The sequence below is a fragment of the Lontra canadensis genome, unplaced genomic scaffold (assembly GCF_010015895.1).
Source record: "Lontra canadensis isolate GAN:19392208 unplaced genomic scaffold, GSC_riverotter_1.0 scaffold1, whole genome shotgun sequence".
Lineage (NCBI taxonomy): Eukaryota > Metazoa > Chordata > Mammalia > Carnivora > Mustelidae > Lontra > Lontra canadensis.
The window spans coordinates 58,028,738-58,043,678 of NW_022630995.1; the positions used below are offsets into that span (position 1 = coordinate 58,028,738).

Sequence of the window (14,941 nt, forward strand, 5' to 3'; positions counted from 1 at the left end):
GGATCACGACCTGAGCTGAAGGCAGAGGCTTTAACCCACTGAGCCACCCAGGCGCCCCCCATTTTTTTTTTTTTTTAATTTTTATTGTGTTATGTTAGTCACCATAAAATACATTATTAGTTTTTGATGCAGTGGGCTCCATGCCCAGCGTGGAACCCAGTGTGGGACTCAAACTCATGACCCTGATATGGAGACCTGAGCTGAAATCAAGAGTTGGAGGCTTGGGATGCCTGGGTGGCTCAGTCGGTTAAACGTCTGCCTTCAGCTCAGGTTCTGATCCTGGTGTCCTGGAATGGAGTCCCACATCAGGCTCCCTGCTCAGTGGAGAGCCTGCTTCTCTCTCTGCCTGCTGCTCCCTGTGCTTGTGCGCTCTCTCTGTCTCACTCTCGCTCTATCTCAAATATATAAATAAATAAAAGAGTTGGAGACTAAATTGATTGAGCCACCCAGACGCCTCAGTAGTACTTAATTTTTATTCTATAGCTTTGGTCTTTGGTATTGATCACAAAGAGAAGATGGCCATGTTTTATTCGTATATTCTGTCACATTCACATATTGATCCATGTTAAGATGAAGATTTTCGTTTATTGATTTGAAGAGTTCCAAAAATCTAAAGGTTTAAGAGACATCACAGGTTGGTGGCTCAATCTATGAGTATAAAAACTACCTCAAAGTTGCCTTGAAAATGTGATTCTTATTCGCTCAGAATAATAAAAAATTCCCAGGCATTATGTAATTTAAAAAAATTTTTTAAGTTAGTTTTTAGCTTTATTTATCTATCTATTTATTTATTTTTATTAAAGATTCTATTTATTTATTTGACAGACAGAGATCACAAGCAGGCAGAGAGGCAGGCAGAGAGAGAAGGAGGGGAAGCAGGCTCTCTGAGAGCCTGATGTGGGGCTTGATCCCAGGACCCTGGGATCATGACCTGAGCTGAAGGCAGAGGCTTTAACCCACTGAGCCACCCAGGTACCCCGTTAGTTTTTAACTTTAAAGTTAGTTTTTAAGTAAGTCTATTTTTATTACTTTACATAATCATGTAGACATGTTAAGTATTTTAGAGGTGGATGACTAAAGCATTGCCCAAGATCAGTAGATGGTAGGGCCAAGACTGTAGTCCAACAGCAATATGACTTTCAGGACAGAGCTCTTTTAACACAATATATTGTATCATTCAAGTCAACTGGAGGTGGAGACAGTAGATTGAAGATTAGTTTTCTTCAAAGGCCAGTTCTGGGGCATTTTTCTTTTCTTTTTTAAAGATTTTATTTATTTATTTATTTATTTATTTACTTACTTACTTACTTACTTACTTTTACTTACTTATTAATTTATTTGAGAGGAGAGGCAGAGAGGGAGGGAATCCCAAGCAGATTCCACTGAACGTGTAGCCCAACCCTGGGGCATGATCTCATGATCTGGAGATCATGACCTGAACCAAAACCAAAAGCCAGATGCCCAATTGATGGAGCTACCCAGGAGCCCCTGGGATGTTATTAATAAGAAAATTGCAGGGCAGGGGGTCCTGGGTGAAGGGAGGGAAAAAATGAAACAAGATGGGCCTGGGGAGGGAGACAAACCATAAGAGACTCTGAATCTTAGGAACCAGACAGGGTTTGTGGGGGAAGGGATAGGGTGGCTGGTTATAGACATTGGGGAGGGTATGTGCTATGGTGAGTGCTGTGAAATGTGAAAGCCTGATGATTCACAGACCTGTAATCCTGGGGCAAATAATACATTATATGTTTAAAAAAAAAAAAAAGAAAAGTGGACTTATGCTGATTATTTCAAATAATTCTGTGTTGGACGTTATTTGAAAGCATTGGGAAGACAGAAATAGGTGTCTAAGTTATCAAAATGAATCAGACAAATGATTTTGCATAAAAATTATAGAATATTTACACTGGAAGGGATCTTAGAGACCATTTAACTTTCAATGATCTAATTTTATTTATTTATTTATTTATTTATTTATTTTTAAAAGATTTTATTATTTACTTGACAGAGATCACAAGTAGGCAGAGAGGCAGGCAGAGAGAGAGGAAGGGAAGCAAGCTCCCTGCTGAGCAGAGAGCCCGATGCGGGGCTCGATCCCAGGACTCTGGGATCATGACCTGAGCTGAAGGCAGAGGCTTAAAACCACTGAGCCACCCAGGCGCCCCTCAATGATCTAATTTTAGAGGCAAACAAACCCGAGACCCAGAGAAGCTAAGTGACTTTGGAGCCACTGTAATTTAATAAAAGAGCATGGTGCTAGAAAGTTATGAGAGTAGTGTGCTGAAACTGGCTTGGGAAAGTCAGTTGTTAAATTTTTGGGAATTTTTGTGAGCCAGTTGTTGAATACATTCATGATTAAAAATTATACAGAAAGATATAAATTATACTGAAAACAAAGATATATGCTCAGATGCATGTTATTTTAACATATATTTTTGTTATTATCTTTGTTCTTGAAATTATTTATGTCTAGTGTAACTATGGTGCAGATGCAGTATGGTGGTGTCCTACCCAGCTCTCTTCAGTGAAGTGACATCAGTAGCTTGAAAATGGCCCTAGGGGAGTATTTATACCACAGAAATAGGCAAATGCTACAAATCACACTCTGTAGTTCCCTACCCCCTTCCATGACCATAGCCAGTTGATTAACCTTTACCAGCATATCACTGGCCATCCCTGGCCATCACTGGCCATCACTTTCATGTTCTGTTCTTGTCTGTTTATGTGCCTGGCCTTGCTGAGTCTCTCGAGGTTTGGAATTTATACCCCTAGGACCCAGCACAATGCTTGGCATATAGTTGGTAGACAAGTGCTTATAGAATGAATGAGTGAACTTCATATTCTTTCAGCTCTTGATTCATATCTGGCTTCATGACTTACCTAGCTGTATGACCTTGGTTATTGTAACCTCTGTTTATTAGTAAAATGAGAATAAGAATACCAGCATTGCACAATTGTTGAAAGGACTAATGAAAAGATCTAAATATATGTCTAGATATATAGTAGGTACAAAAATGTAGTAAAAATTTATGATTACAACCTAAGAAGAAGGAGACATAAATGCTGTTAGGGTCCAGACTTATACTGTATGCAGAGCTTTGTATTAAGTGTTTGACCACAAACTGGATGAGAATCAAGAATGTGGCACTGTTATTTTTGTGTGTGTACATACTTCTTCTCCTTCCCACACAAAATAATGGGATATATTAAAAGGAATATGATATATAAGAGGCAGGAAGCAATCCCTCTGTTATATTTGGCTTTGTTCAGGCTCTTATTACAGTATCATGTCCAGTTTTACATTGCTCATTTTAAAGAGGATGTCAAAAAACTGTACGTAGTGTGTCCTGGGAAGAACCCAACAACTATGATTAAAGGGATAGAAAATAGGTCCTTTGAGGCAAGTTTAAGGAATTGAATTTGTTTGTTCTGGAAAGGAGACGGTAAAGGAGTTACTTAACTATCTTCAAGTACATGAAGGGTTATTATGAGGAGGATACTCTCATGTTGTTCTCCAAATGCACAGAGGACCAAAAGAGGAAATCGACTTATTTCATTTAAAGAAAATTGTGTTAAACACTAAAATTGACTATCAAGGGATGTCATGGACTCTCCATTTTTGAAAATATTTAAAAAGAGCAGCAGCAGATGGCTATTTATTGAAAGGCTTACATGTTCGACCTCATGAAAGTTACAGGCAGGATTTGGACCTTGCAGCTTTTTCACCTCTATGATATGGTTTTCTTATATTCATTGTAACTTGCCATGCATGTGCCAGGTATCTTACAAAGATTCTGTAACTCTTTTGTGACAGGGAATCCTCTTGGTATATGATATTACAAATTATCAAAGCTTTGAGAATTTAGAAGATTGGTATTCTGTGGTGAAGAAAGTGAGCGAGGAGTCAGAAACTCAGCCACTGGTTGCCTTGGTGGGCAATAAAAGTAAGTTATTAATGCTTATTTATGTATAGTAGTTTATTTGCCTATCCCATAGTCTTTTTTCCTACCAAAATGTTAATGTTTAGAAACATCAAAGATGCAGCTTTCCTGGAGTAAGCACATTAGTTGAGAACATTTTTAAAGATGTATATAGTCTTTTCAGTAAGAGTTTTGATGCTTGCTTGATTTGTCATAACTGCTCTGCTGCTTTGGCCAGTGCCTGTTCAGGTAAGTTCTGTTCTGACCATGTGTGTTTTGGCTTCCTGTGGACTGAGGAAGCAGCATGGACTATTAAGAACAGTAACACAGCTGCAGATTTTATGATACTGCACTGCAGCTTCAGCTCTGCCCCAGAGATTTTGAGAGATAGATTTCATTAAATGGTCCCCTTTTCTAGGAAAGAAAGCAGTGTTTGGGTAGAATTTTGTATGCATTATTTCTTGTTCCCATCTCTCATAAACTTCCCTTTTTAAATTTTTGGGGTTTGTTCTAAAATACAGATTTTTTTTTTTTTTATTAAGGAAAGATTGTATTGAGAGATGAGTAGTGCTTGCTAAAAATGGTGGATAAGTAATTTTTGAGATCTGTCTCTTGGGCTATGATATATAGCATATAAAATTATAAGACTGAATTTAGTATAGGACTGTTAGTTGGTTCATAGTCCTACAGTGTAGTTACCTGGAAAAATAGACATTAATAAGGGTTTTTAAATATAAAATATTATGATACAACCTAATCTTCTATAACTATTTGAGGTCAGAAAAAGAGAAAATGAATTTAAATTATACCATGGAGGATTTAGGTCAGGAACAGTTTCCTGACTACAAGCATTGTTAAACCAATACCCAAGTATACTACCAGGAGAATTGTCTTCTCCAAAGGTCTTTAAAAGTGTAGTGCATTTTTGTGTGTGTAATTATTTAGGAAATAGTACTTCCTGAAGGACTAAACCAAGATTTCTTCATTATGTGCTTTTGCACACTTAGATGAACATTTAATAAATCCAAGCCTTACTTTAAAATCATTATAAAACAGGTGTGGATACCATTTCTCTGAAGAGTTAAAAATACAAATTTTATAATACTTTTTTAGAAAATAGTATTATATATCATGAAATGGGTGTCTTGAGTAAAAGATAGAGTTTTTTAAAGCTTTAGTTGAATTTTCCTCTTCTGTTCCATAAATAGTTCTAATTGAATGAATCAGATGCTTTTAAAGTCATTGAAATTCTTCCTTAGAAAGTTTTGATGACCTTAGATTCTATTTCTGAGTGCAGCTATTCGTTTTAGGAGACCATTTCTTTGTTGTCATGTTACTGAAGCACTAGCATGTATTATGGTTAAATTTGTGCTTTAGTAGCAGTTTCTCATCACCTTTTAGGAAAGTATAGAGTAGGAAAGGGTTGGGGGTTGAGGCTTGTTTTCATTTCTTTCAAGACAAAATGGTGTAGTGGTACATAATTATATATGTTATGTGTTTATGCGGTCCTGTGAGGCATCAGCCATTAGTCACTGTCAAAGAGAGGCTATCAGACTAGGTGGACTGTTGGACTGTTCTGGTGATGCCATTCCTAAATTTTAAAAATAAACATTTATATAAGTTATATGAATTTATGAAAAAAATATTAGTGTTATGTTTGAGATTTAATAGCATAAAAAGTTGAGTTTTTTTAGCTTTTGGCTTAGCTCAAACCCCTTCCTTGTATTTATAATACTCTTTTTCAGAATGAGATCATAGAATAAAGTATGCAGTCACACAGAATGTTACAAGAAGATGTAACATTCATGTAACATTCAATGTATGTAACATTGAATGTAACATTGAATGTAACATTCAATGAAGAGATTATAAGATGAACATTTTCCTGGATATTATTTACTGCATACTGTCACTGGGCTGATTTCATATTGGTCATGTAATAAAAGATCTTGAAATCTGTGTTTCCAAGTTGATGTTACATTAGTATAGTAGTATGTTCTCACCTTCTGTTTGGGGGCCAAAATTATATTAAAAAGCAAAGATTTTACATATGGATTAAAGGCAAAACAAAAGAAACATGATGGGAAGATATCTGAAACTGGATTATTATGTTCCTTATCTATAGAGAGTCATCTAACTAAACGTGCTTTTTAAAACTCATCATTGTGTCCTTTTCTTTGCAACTTAGAAAGTTGCAGAATAGAAAGCATATGTTGAAAAGAAGTATGTATGAAAATATTGGTAGCAGTAGCCAACTTTTATTTCATTTTTAAAAAGATTTATTTATTTATTTTAAAGAGAGAGCATGTGTGCATGTGAGCGAGTGAGTGAGCTGGGGGGCGGGGGGTAGGGGTAGAGGGAGAGGGAAAGAGAGAGAATCCTAAGCAGACTCCATGCTGAGTGAGAAGCCTCATGTGGAGCTTGATCCCACAACCCATGAGACCATGACTTGAGCGGAAATGAGTCCAGTGCTTAACTGACTGAGCCACCTAGGTGTTCTAGCAATAGCCAGCTTTTAGCCAAAGTTTAGCAGAAAGATAGGATAGACAGAAAATTTCTATACAGGGAGAGAGAGGGAGAGAGAGAAGGAAGGAGGGAGGGAGAGGAGAGGGATTGCGTACATATGTGTGTGTATGTGTGAATTTGTATTATAGGAAGAGTTTATAATGTTATAAAATCATTTGCTTTTATTAAAATATAGTAAACTCACAAAAATTTGGGCTAAGGATTGAGGATAGTCTTAGGTAAGGATGAGTTATGGGTTTACTTTTATTAAAAGTTGTGTTTTATTATGTTTAAATATAAAAAGTAACTGGAATAATTAAGTAGCCAGTAGAGGAAGGGATTTGCTTTTATGAAATAGAATTGGTAACAACTAAATTATTTCAGTGTATAATGCTTAAAACAAATTTATTTTATTCTATATTCTGTTCTTAAAGGCTGTAAGACATTAGTGTTTTTTCTTTGTACTATTTAAGATTTTATTTTTTTTTATTTTTTTAAGATTTTATTTAGTTACCAGAGAGAGAGAGAGAGAGCACAAGCACACAACGGGGAGGAAGAAGGAGACCCCCCCCCCCCCAAGAGTGGGGAGCCTGTTGCGGGGCTCGATCCCAGCACAATGGGATCATGACCTGAGTTGAAAGCAGACGCTTAACTGACTGGACCCCTGTACTATTTAAATTTGTGTTGAGTTATGGTTAAGATCATAGGGCTTTAAATTTCAGGGTACTTTGCTTTTACAAGCCCGGTTTCTTCATTTAATAGCAGTGTTATAGCAGAGTTTACTTTGTATCTGCATACCTCAACTTCCTCATCTGCAGGTAAGGATAATAGCTTTTGTCTGATAAAGTTGGTTTAAAGTTTAAATGAGATATTACATGGAAAGCACTTAGTCTGTAATCTGTATACTGTAAATCCTCAATAACTGTTATCATCACCATTATCATTCATAATAGCCTTTTAAAAAAAACTGATTATAGCTTCAATGTAAATGATCACATTACAAATTAGTAGAGCTGAAACAGATATCTTACAGAAGTGGCTTGTATGTAAAGTTCCTAGAGAATCCCTTTGTCATCATCTTATGCCTTGGGTTTTTATTTTGTTTTGTTTTGTGTTTTAGATCAATACTTCTCATACCATGCGATGGGTGGAGCAATTCAATTCAGCAAACATTCTGGAGTGCCAGCTATGTGTATTCAGTTAGACGCTTATTTGCACAAAGGTTTAGACAAAGAGAGTGCTTAAGGGGTGATAGGGACCTGTTAACCTTAATTTTAACCAAATTAATTAAGTCTTAGTTTTATTCTTTTGCTTAGCTGCCTTCAAGTTTTCTAAAAAATTGACTGCCTTTCTTTTGCTCTATTTGGTTGTTGGGATTAATAAATATAATTATGTCTAAATCTTCATGAAAGGCCCTGCTTTTCCTTAGCGAGGTAAGCATAAATTCTTGATAGGTAACTTCCAAAATAGGAAAGAGGGTAAGTCACGTACTTATTCTATGCACTTTACTGAAGTGCTGTTGAAGTTTGATGGAGTCTGCAGCCCAGTGTGGAATGAAACAATTGATAGACACCTGGAAACCATTCTGTTGCTATTTAAGACGATTTCTGCAATTCAGGAAGTCAGATTTACCAGGTCTGGTACCTGATTTCCTGGCCTTGAGAGCGTTGCTCTCTCACTTGATCAGAGCCTGCACCTCGGAGTCTCAAGGTTTTCTATTTATGTCTGCTTCCAGGTTTATTACAGGTGGACTTGGCAATGGCTTAACACACCATCATCACCTCTCATGTGAACTACTGCAGTAGCTTCCTAACTGTCCCTCCTGCTTCTGGCTTTGCCTTCCTGTAGTCCACTTCCCAAATGGCAAATCATGTTATTCTGACTCTTCTAATGCTTTCTCATCACACTTAGAAAACATATTCCAAACTCCTCATCCAGATTTACCAAGCACTAGGTGATCTGGCTCCTCCCTGCCTCTTGCCACTATATGCTAAGGCACACGTCTTTTTTTCTGTACTTAAAACATTCTAAGTTAATTTGTACTATAGGATTTCTTCTGCTTGAAATACTTCTGGTCTTTGCTTGACTAGCTCCATTTTATCATTTGGATCTCATCTTAAATGTTATCTCCTCAGAGTTGCCTTTCGTGGCCACTCAGTGTAAACAGGCCATGCAGTCCCTTTCTCAAGACACTCGGTTTCAATTATCTGTGGAGCATCAGTGACATCTGATGTTCTTGTTTGTTCCTTATCTTCTTTCCCCACTAAAATGTAAGCTCAAGGAAACCTAGGGACCTCATCACGGAGAACAGTGCCTGAATGAATGAATGTTGAATGAATGAATAAAAGCCTTTTCATGAAGCCTTCATTGAAGTATTTATGGCCTGGGATGTGTTATTAAGGGAAAATGATTTTTTTTAATGAGGAAAAATACATGCGTAGATACAGGGAAATCTGTTAAATGACCTTCAGCCCAACTGGCCTACTGAGTTCCACCTTGGTGAACAACTTCAGAGTTTCTTAGGAAATATATTGAAGTTATATTATGCTGGATCATGTTTGAGATAAAGTGTCATAGGTTTTATATTATGATTTTAGGTTAAATAAATATAAAAGTATTAAGAATTTTGCTTTTTCCTGATGTAACTTTTATGTAGTGGTAGAAACCTACACTTTTGACTTTTTTTTTTCTTAATTTTTGCGTTTAATTCCAAAAACCATATGCATTGAAGTTGCATCTTTAATTTTTCTTTCAGTCCTATTGAAATGAAATGAACATTCAGGAATATTAATTTTTTAAAGATTAATTTTAAATTCAATCCATGTTTTATAAGCACACAGCATTTTAGTTTGTCATTTTGTTATTTTCTATGTTTAAGCTGTTATGTTTTCCTACTATCTGATCCATCAACTAGTTTCTGCCCTGACTAGCTAACATTCTCAGTTGGATAGATTGTAAACAAAAATTAACAGGGGTTGCATAGAAGCTGCCCTCTCCCTGATTTATAGCTTCTTAGTTAGTGGAGGGGTGGTGGTTATCAGTAACTTGTATTGGGGATAGGAATTATCACGCTCTGGGATAGAGTGGGTGGATGAATGATTTCTGCTCTTAAAGATATTAACCAGATCCTTTCCCAAATAAAGACTAATAACTCAGATTTTTAAACAATCTTCATGACAGATGAGGGCATAGAGGAGAGTGCATCAACACTAATTAACAATGTTGAGTGTATATTCTTCTTAACAGTGATTGATTGTTCTTGGAGTGCTATCTCTGCCCAGGAAGTGATGTTTTACACTGCCAGGTTCAAAGGTTACATTTTAATGTACTCTGTAGTTGTGTTCTCTGAACTCAATGGAAATGTATTAGAAAAACAAGTAAATTTCAGGTTGGAAAATTTAACTGATGCCCTCAATAAAATTATCACAAAGTTTTTAAAAGATTGTTCTGTATTCTTAGTGACAGAGGAGTGTAAGAAATGGTTATACATTCAGCTTGAAAAACTTCAATGGAATTTACAGAAATATGCTTGCTTATCCTGTGACTCTTTTGAGTGTTCAAAAATTCTTATTTTATCTGCAGAGTAGAAAATGTGAAGTAGGTAACATTTACTTTGATTCCTATTTTGAAGGACTCACATTAACTTCTATGAAAGTTATTATCTACAATATTATAACAAAGTGAATGAGTGAGTCATTATTATCAGTTTGCTTAAGAGAGTTTATAATTTATATAAAGCGTGAACAGAAACTCTTTTGAGAATTTGAAAACTTCATTCTGTTTATACATTGTGAATTAAAACATTCTGCCTCCTTGCCCATTTATTTTAATACTTTGGTTCTATTTTGTTCTGGGATTAGTAATCCTAAAGTATCAGATACAAGTGTCTTTTTCAGATGGACTTTATATTTTTGTTTCTGTTGCTTCATTTTTTTTTTCTTTTTCCTCTGTTTGCATGTAAATTTGTTAACTAAAGCTATGATCATTTATGTCCTGGAAAATGCTGAGAGCATCTGATTCTGATACTGACAGCATCAGTAGTCTGTGTACCGAGAGAGTATTTTAACACACACTCTTAAAGCTGTTTCTTTACATGATACTTCACAGTCCTGCTGTACTTTCAGAACATTTTGATAGTATTTCCAGTTCAGTTGGTGGAGTAGTTTCCTCAAATTAAATGCATAAGATTGCATTCAGACTGGTGTTAGGGCTGATACTAACTGGGGAAGAAAATGTCAAATGAGTGCTTTTTCATAATACTCATCAAAATCAGTTGTTGCAGTGATGTTATGTCATTTCATACTTAAATTTTTTTTAGATAGCCTATTTCACACCATTTCACAGTATTATAATGTCCTTAGCCTGGCACACCTGGGTGGCTCAGTGGGTTAAAGCCTCTGCCTTCGGCTCAGGTCATGATCTCAGGGTCCTGGGATTGAGCCCTGCATCGGGCTCTCTGCTCAGCAGGGATTCTGCTTCCCTCTCTCTCTGCCTACTTGTGATTTCTCTCTCTGTCAAATAAATAAATAAAATCTTAAAAAAAAAAAAATAACGTCCTTAGCCTAAGAAGCATTAAGGTTTCTGTGATTTTGTTTTGTTTTCTTGGGGGAATTGTGTAAGCATTTCTGTCATAACAATCTGCTTATGAAATTTTTTAATAGAATTTTTTTAAGATTGTATTTATTTGACAGAGAGAGACAGTGAGAGAGGGAATACAAGCAGGGGGCAGTGGGAGAGAGAGAAGCAGGCTTCCTGCCGAGCAGGGAGCCCAATGTGGGGCTCGATCCCAGGACCCTGAAATCATGACCTCAGACGAAGGCAGTCATTTAACCAACTGAGCCACCCTACCCCTGTTTATGAAATTTCTGTTTGTCTTCTCATGATAGAGAAACTTTATTAAATGTTAAAGAAATGTCATCCACTTTACTTTTTTTTTCTTTTATAGGAAATCTTTGATTTTAAAAATGAGAAGAAATTATTAAATATTTTAATTTATTAAATTACAATTATAAAAATATATAGCTTTATAAAATTTAAATTAAAATTATCTATAGCTATAAAAACATTTCTTTGTGGAAAGGAGATTTAAAATTTTCATTAATGTAATTTAAACCTCTTTAATAATTAATTTATTTTAATTTTATCTGCAGTAATTGTGGATTTGCTCCACAATTTAAAGGAAGAGTTAGAGTGGGGATCAGAAAACTTTAGCTTTTGTCCTGGGGCTGTCATTTTATCTGATTTCATCACCTTGGCCAATTTACTTAATCACTTAGGATCATCCTCCTGCATAAAATGAGGGATTATACTTGGTAATCATAAGCACCTTCTATTCCTAAAATATGATGACCCAAACATGTTTAGTAATAAGTCTGCTTAATTGAACATATTTACTGCCATATAATTTTAAGAGAGTTTATTTTTATGTATTTATTTTTTAAAAGGTTTTATTTATTTATTTGTCAGAGAGAGAGCACAAGCTAGCAGAGTGGCAGGCAGAGGCAGAGCGAGAAGCAGGCTCCCCACTGAGCAAGGAGTCCAATGTGGGACTTGATCCCAGGACCCTCGGATTCTGACCCAAGTGGAAGGCAGTCGCTTATGAGCTGCCCAGGCATCCCATAATTTTAAGAGAGTTTAATTTTAACTTTACATGTCCTGTAAACCCTGTCTTCTTATCTTTACAGATGGTTTCTTTGGCTCATTTTATTCAATTGTTAGATTATTAAGAATTTTCTTTATACATGGATAGGTCCATATACCTAATAACAGTAATAATAACTAGCTAAGATTTATTGATTTTTTTATTCCTTGCTAGGCATACCTTGGAAATACTGTTAACTTTGGAGTATTTGGGGGGCTCTAAAAATAGCGTTTCCTTTTAATTTAAAAATTTTTCTTAAGCTGAGAATTTACTTTTTATTTTCTGTGATATTATTTCCTAAAATCTCATATAAGTGTCTAGTTTTTACAGTATAAAGAAAGCAGTTCAGCAGGTATTTCATTTTGTTTTTTTCTGTGTCTTCTCTCATTTATTCATTTCATTTAACAAATAGTTATTTTGCACATACATGTCTAGGTGTTGAAATACAGCAATGAACAGGCAAAAATTCTTGCCCTCATCTATCCTGGTTTTAATAGAGGAAGACAGTAAATAAATGAATAATAAAATATATAATATGTTAAATGATGTTGTTTTGTATAGATAAAGCAGGGAGGGGAGAAAAAAGACTTGGAAGAAGGTGTTAATATTTTAAAGATGGTAGCAGGAAAAGTTTGAGAAGATGACATCTCAGCAAAGAGATAAAAGAAGAAGGAGTGCCTCAGAGATATCTGGATGAAGAGTTACCCAAGTAGAAGGGAAGAGTAGTAGTAAAGCCTTTGAGATAGTATTTTGTCCCCTGTAGCCCCGGAACTCCCAAGAAGGCATGTGAGTGTGTGTGTATAGCTGTGTGCGTAGCTATATATAGGGAATAGTCAGTGCAAGAATAGTGTAGGATATGAAGTTAGATACAAAGAGGAAAGGATCTAGGAAGAGGACAGTTCAGGAAAACCTTTGTAAGGGCTTCAACTTTTACTCTGGGTTAGAATGAAGGCCACTGAGGGTTTTTAGCAGACAGCAACTTCTTTCAAGATACTTCTCCAAAGGCAAAGAAAACAAAAGCGAAAATGAACTTTTGGGACTTCATCAAGATCAAAAGCTTCTGCTCAGCAAAGGAAACAGTCAACAAAACAAAGAGGCAACCCACGGAATGGGAAAAGATATTTGCAAATGACACTACAGACAAAAGGTTGATATCCAGGATCTATAAAGAACTCCTCAAACTCAACACACACAAAACAGATAATCATATCAAAAAATGGGCAGAAGATATGAACAGACACTTCCCCAATGAAGACATACAAATGGCTATCAGACACATGAAAAAATGTTCATCATCACTAGTCATCAGGGAGATTCAAATTAAAACCACATTGAGATACCACCAGTTAGAGTGGCCAAAATTAGCAAGACAGGGAACAACATGTGTTGGAGAGGATGTAGAGAAAGGGGAACTCTCTTACACTGTTGGTGGGAATGCATGTTGGTGCAGCCACTTTGGAGAACAGTGTGGAGATTCCTCAAGAAATTGAAAATAGAGCTTCCCTATGACCCTGCAATTGCACTACTGGGTATTTACCCCAAAGATACAGATGTAGTGAAAGGAAGGGCCATCTGTACCCTAATGTTTATAGCAGCAATGGCCACCATCGCCAAACTGTGGAAAGAACCAAGATGCCCTTCAACGGACGAATGGATAAGGAAGATGTGGTCCATATACACTATGGAGTATTATGCCTCTATTAGAAAGGATGAATACCCAACTTTTGTGGCAACATGGATGGGACTGGAAGAGATTATGCTGAATGAAATAAGTCAAGCAGAGAGAGTCAGTTATCTTATGGTTTCACTTATTTGTGGAGCATAACAAATAACATGGAGGACATGGGGAGATGGAGAGGAGAAGGGAGTTGAGGGAAATTGGAAGGGGAGGTGAACCATGAGAGACTATGGACTCTGAAAAACAACCTGAGGGTTTTGAAGAGGCGGGGGTTGGGAGATTGGTGGAACCAGGTGGTGGGTATTAGGAAGGGCATGTATTGCATGGAGCACTGGGTGTGGTGCAAAAAACAATGAATACTGTTACGCTGAAAAGAAATAAAAAAAAATAATGAAAAACAAGAATGAAGTGATTTAACTTGAAAGAATCACTACAGTTCTTGTTGAGAGAATTTACTCTAGTGGGTATGTATGGAAGCAAAGTAAAAAAAATAAGAGGCTTTTGACATAATCCAGGTGAGAAATAATGGTGGTAGAAGTAGTGAGAAGGAGTTGGCTTCTGGATACATTTCGAAGGTGGTGTTGGATTTTCTCATAGATTGGTTGTGGAATTAGAGGAGAGAAGAGGCAAGATAATGCCAAGATTTTTGGCCTAGGCATCTGGAAGGCTAAAGTTCGATTTACTGACTTGAGAAAGAGTGCAGGAAGAAAAGTTTTGGGTGAGAATCACAAGTTTGCTTTTGGATATGTTAAATTTGAAATGCTTAAATTAATCGTCTTTGTGGAGATATTTAATAGGTAGTTGGAAATGAGTCTGGAGTTTAGGGGCAAGAGGAGGTGTAGAGATAAAAGTCAGGGAGTCAACAACATATTGATTATATTTAAATCCTGAGACTGTATGAACTTTACATAGGAATGAGTATAAAAAGAGAAGTCCAAAGGTTGATCCTTGGGCTATAGCCATGTTTTAAAGTTTGGGGAAATAAAGAGAGATGAGCAAAGGAATTGAAATGTGGCCAGTGGAGATTGTAGGAAAGTCCTAAGAGTGAAGTATCTTGGCAGCTACATGTAAAGGTGTTTTAAGAAGGGGTTGATCAGTAGATGAGGACCAAGAATGATTATTAGTGTAAGTATGTAGAGGCGATGGGTATTGACCTTGGCAAACAGGTTCATGGGAGTGGTGTGGGTGAAAGCTGAG

The 14,941-nt window shown here is 36.3% G+C and overlaps 1 protein-coding gene across 3 annotated transcripts in view; it reads left to right on the plus strand.

Moving 5' to 3' along the window:
- Nucleotides 1-14,941, plus strand: part of RAB28 (RAB28, member RAS oncogene family) — a 104,084-nt gene that overhangs the window by 18,061 nt on the left and 71,082 nt on the right. For all 3 annotated transcript variants that reach the window (XM_032854932.1, XM_032854948.1, XM_032854941.1), the window contains exon 4: nucleotides 3,815-3,944. In XM_032854932.1, coding sequence (XP_032710823.1) covers nucleotides 3,815-3,944 — 130 coding nt within the window. The remainder of the gene's footprint in view (nucleotides 1-3,814; nucleotides 3,945-14,941) is intronic.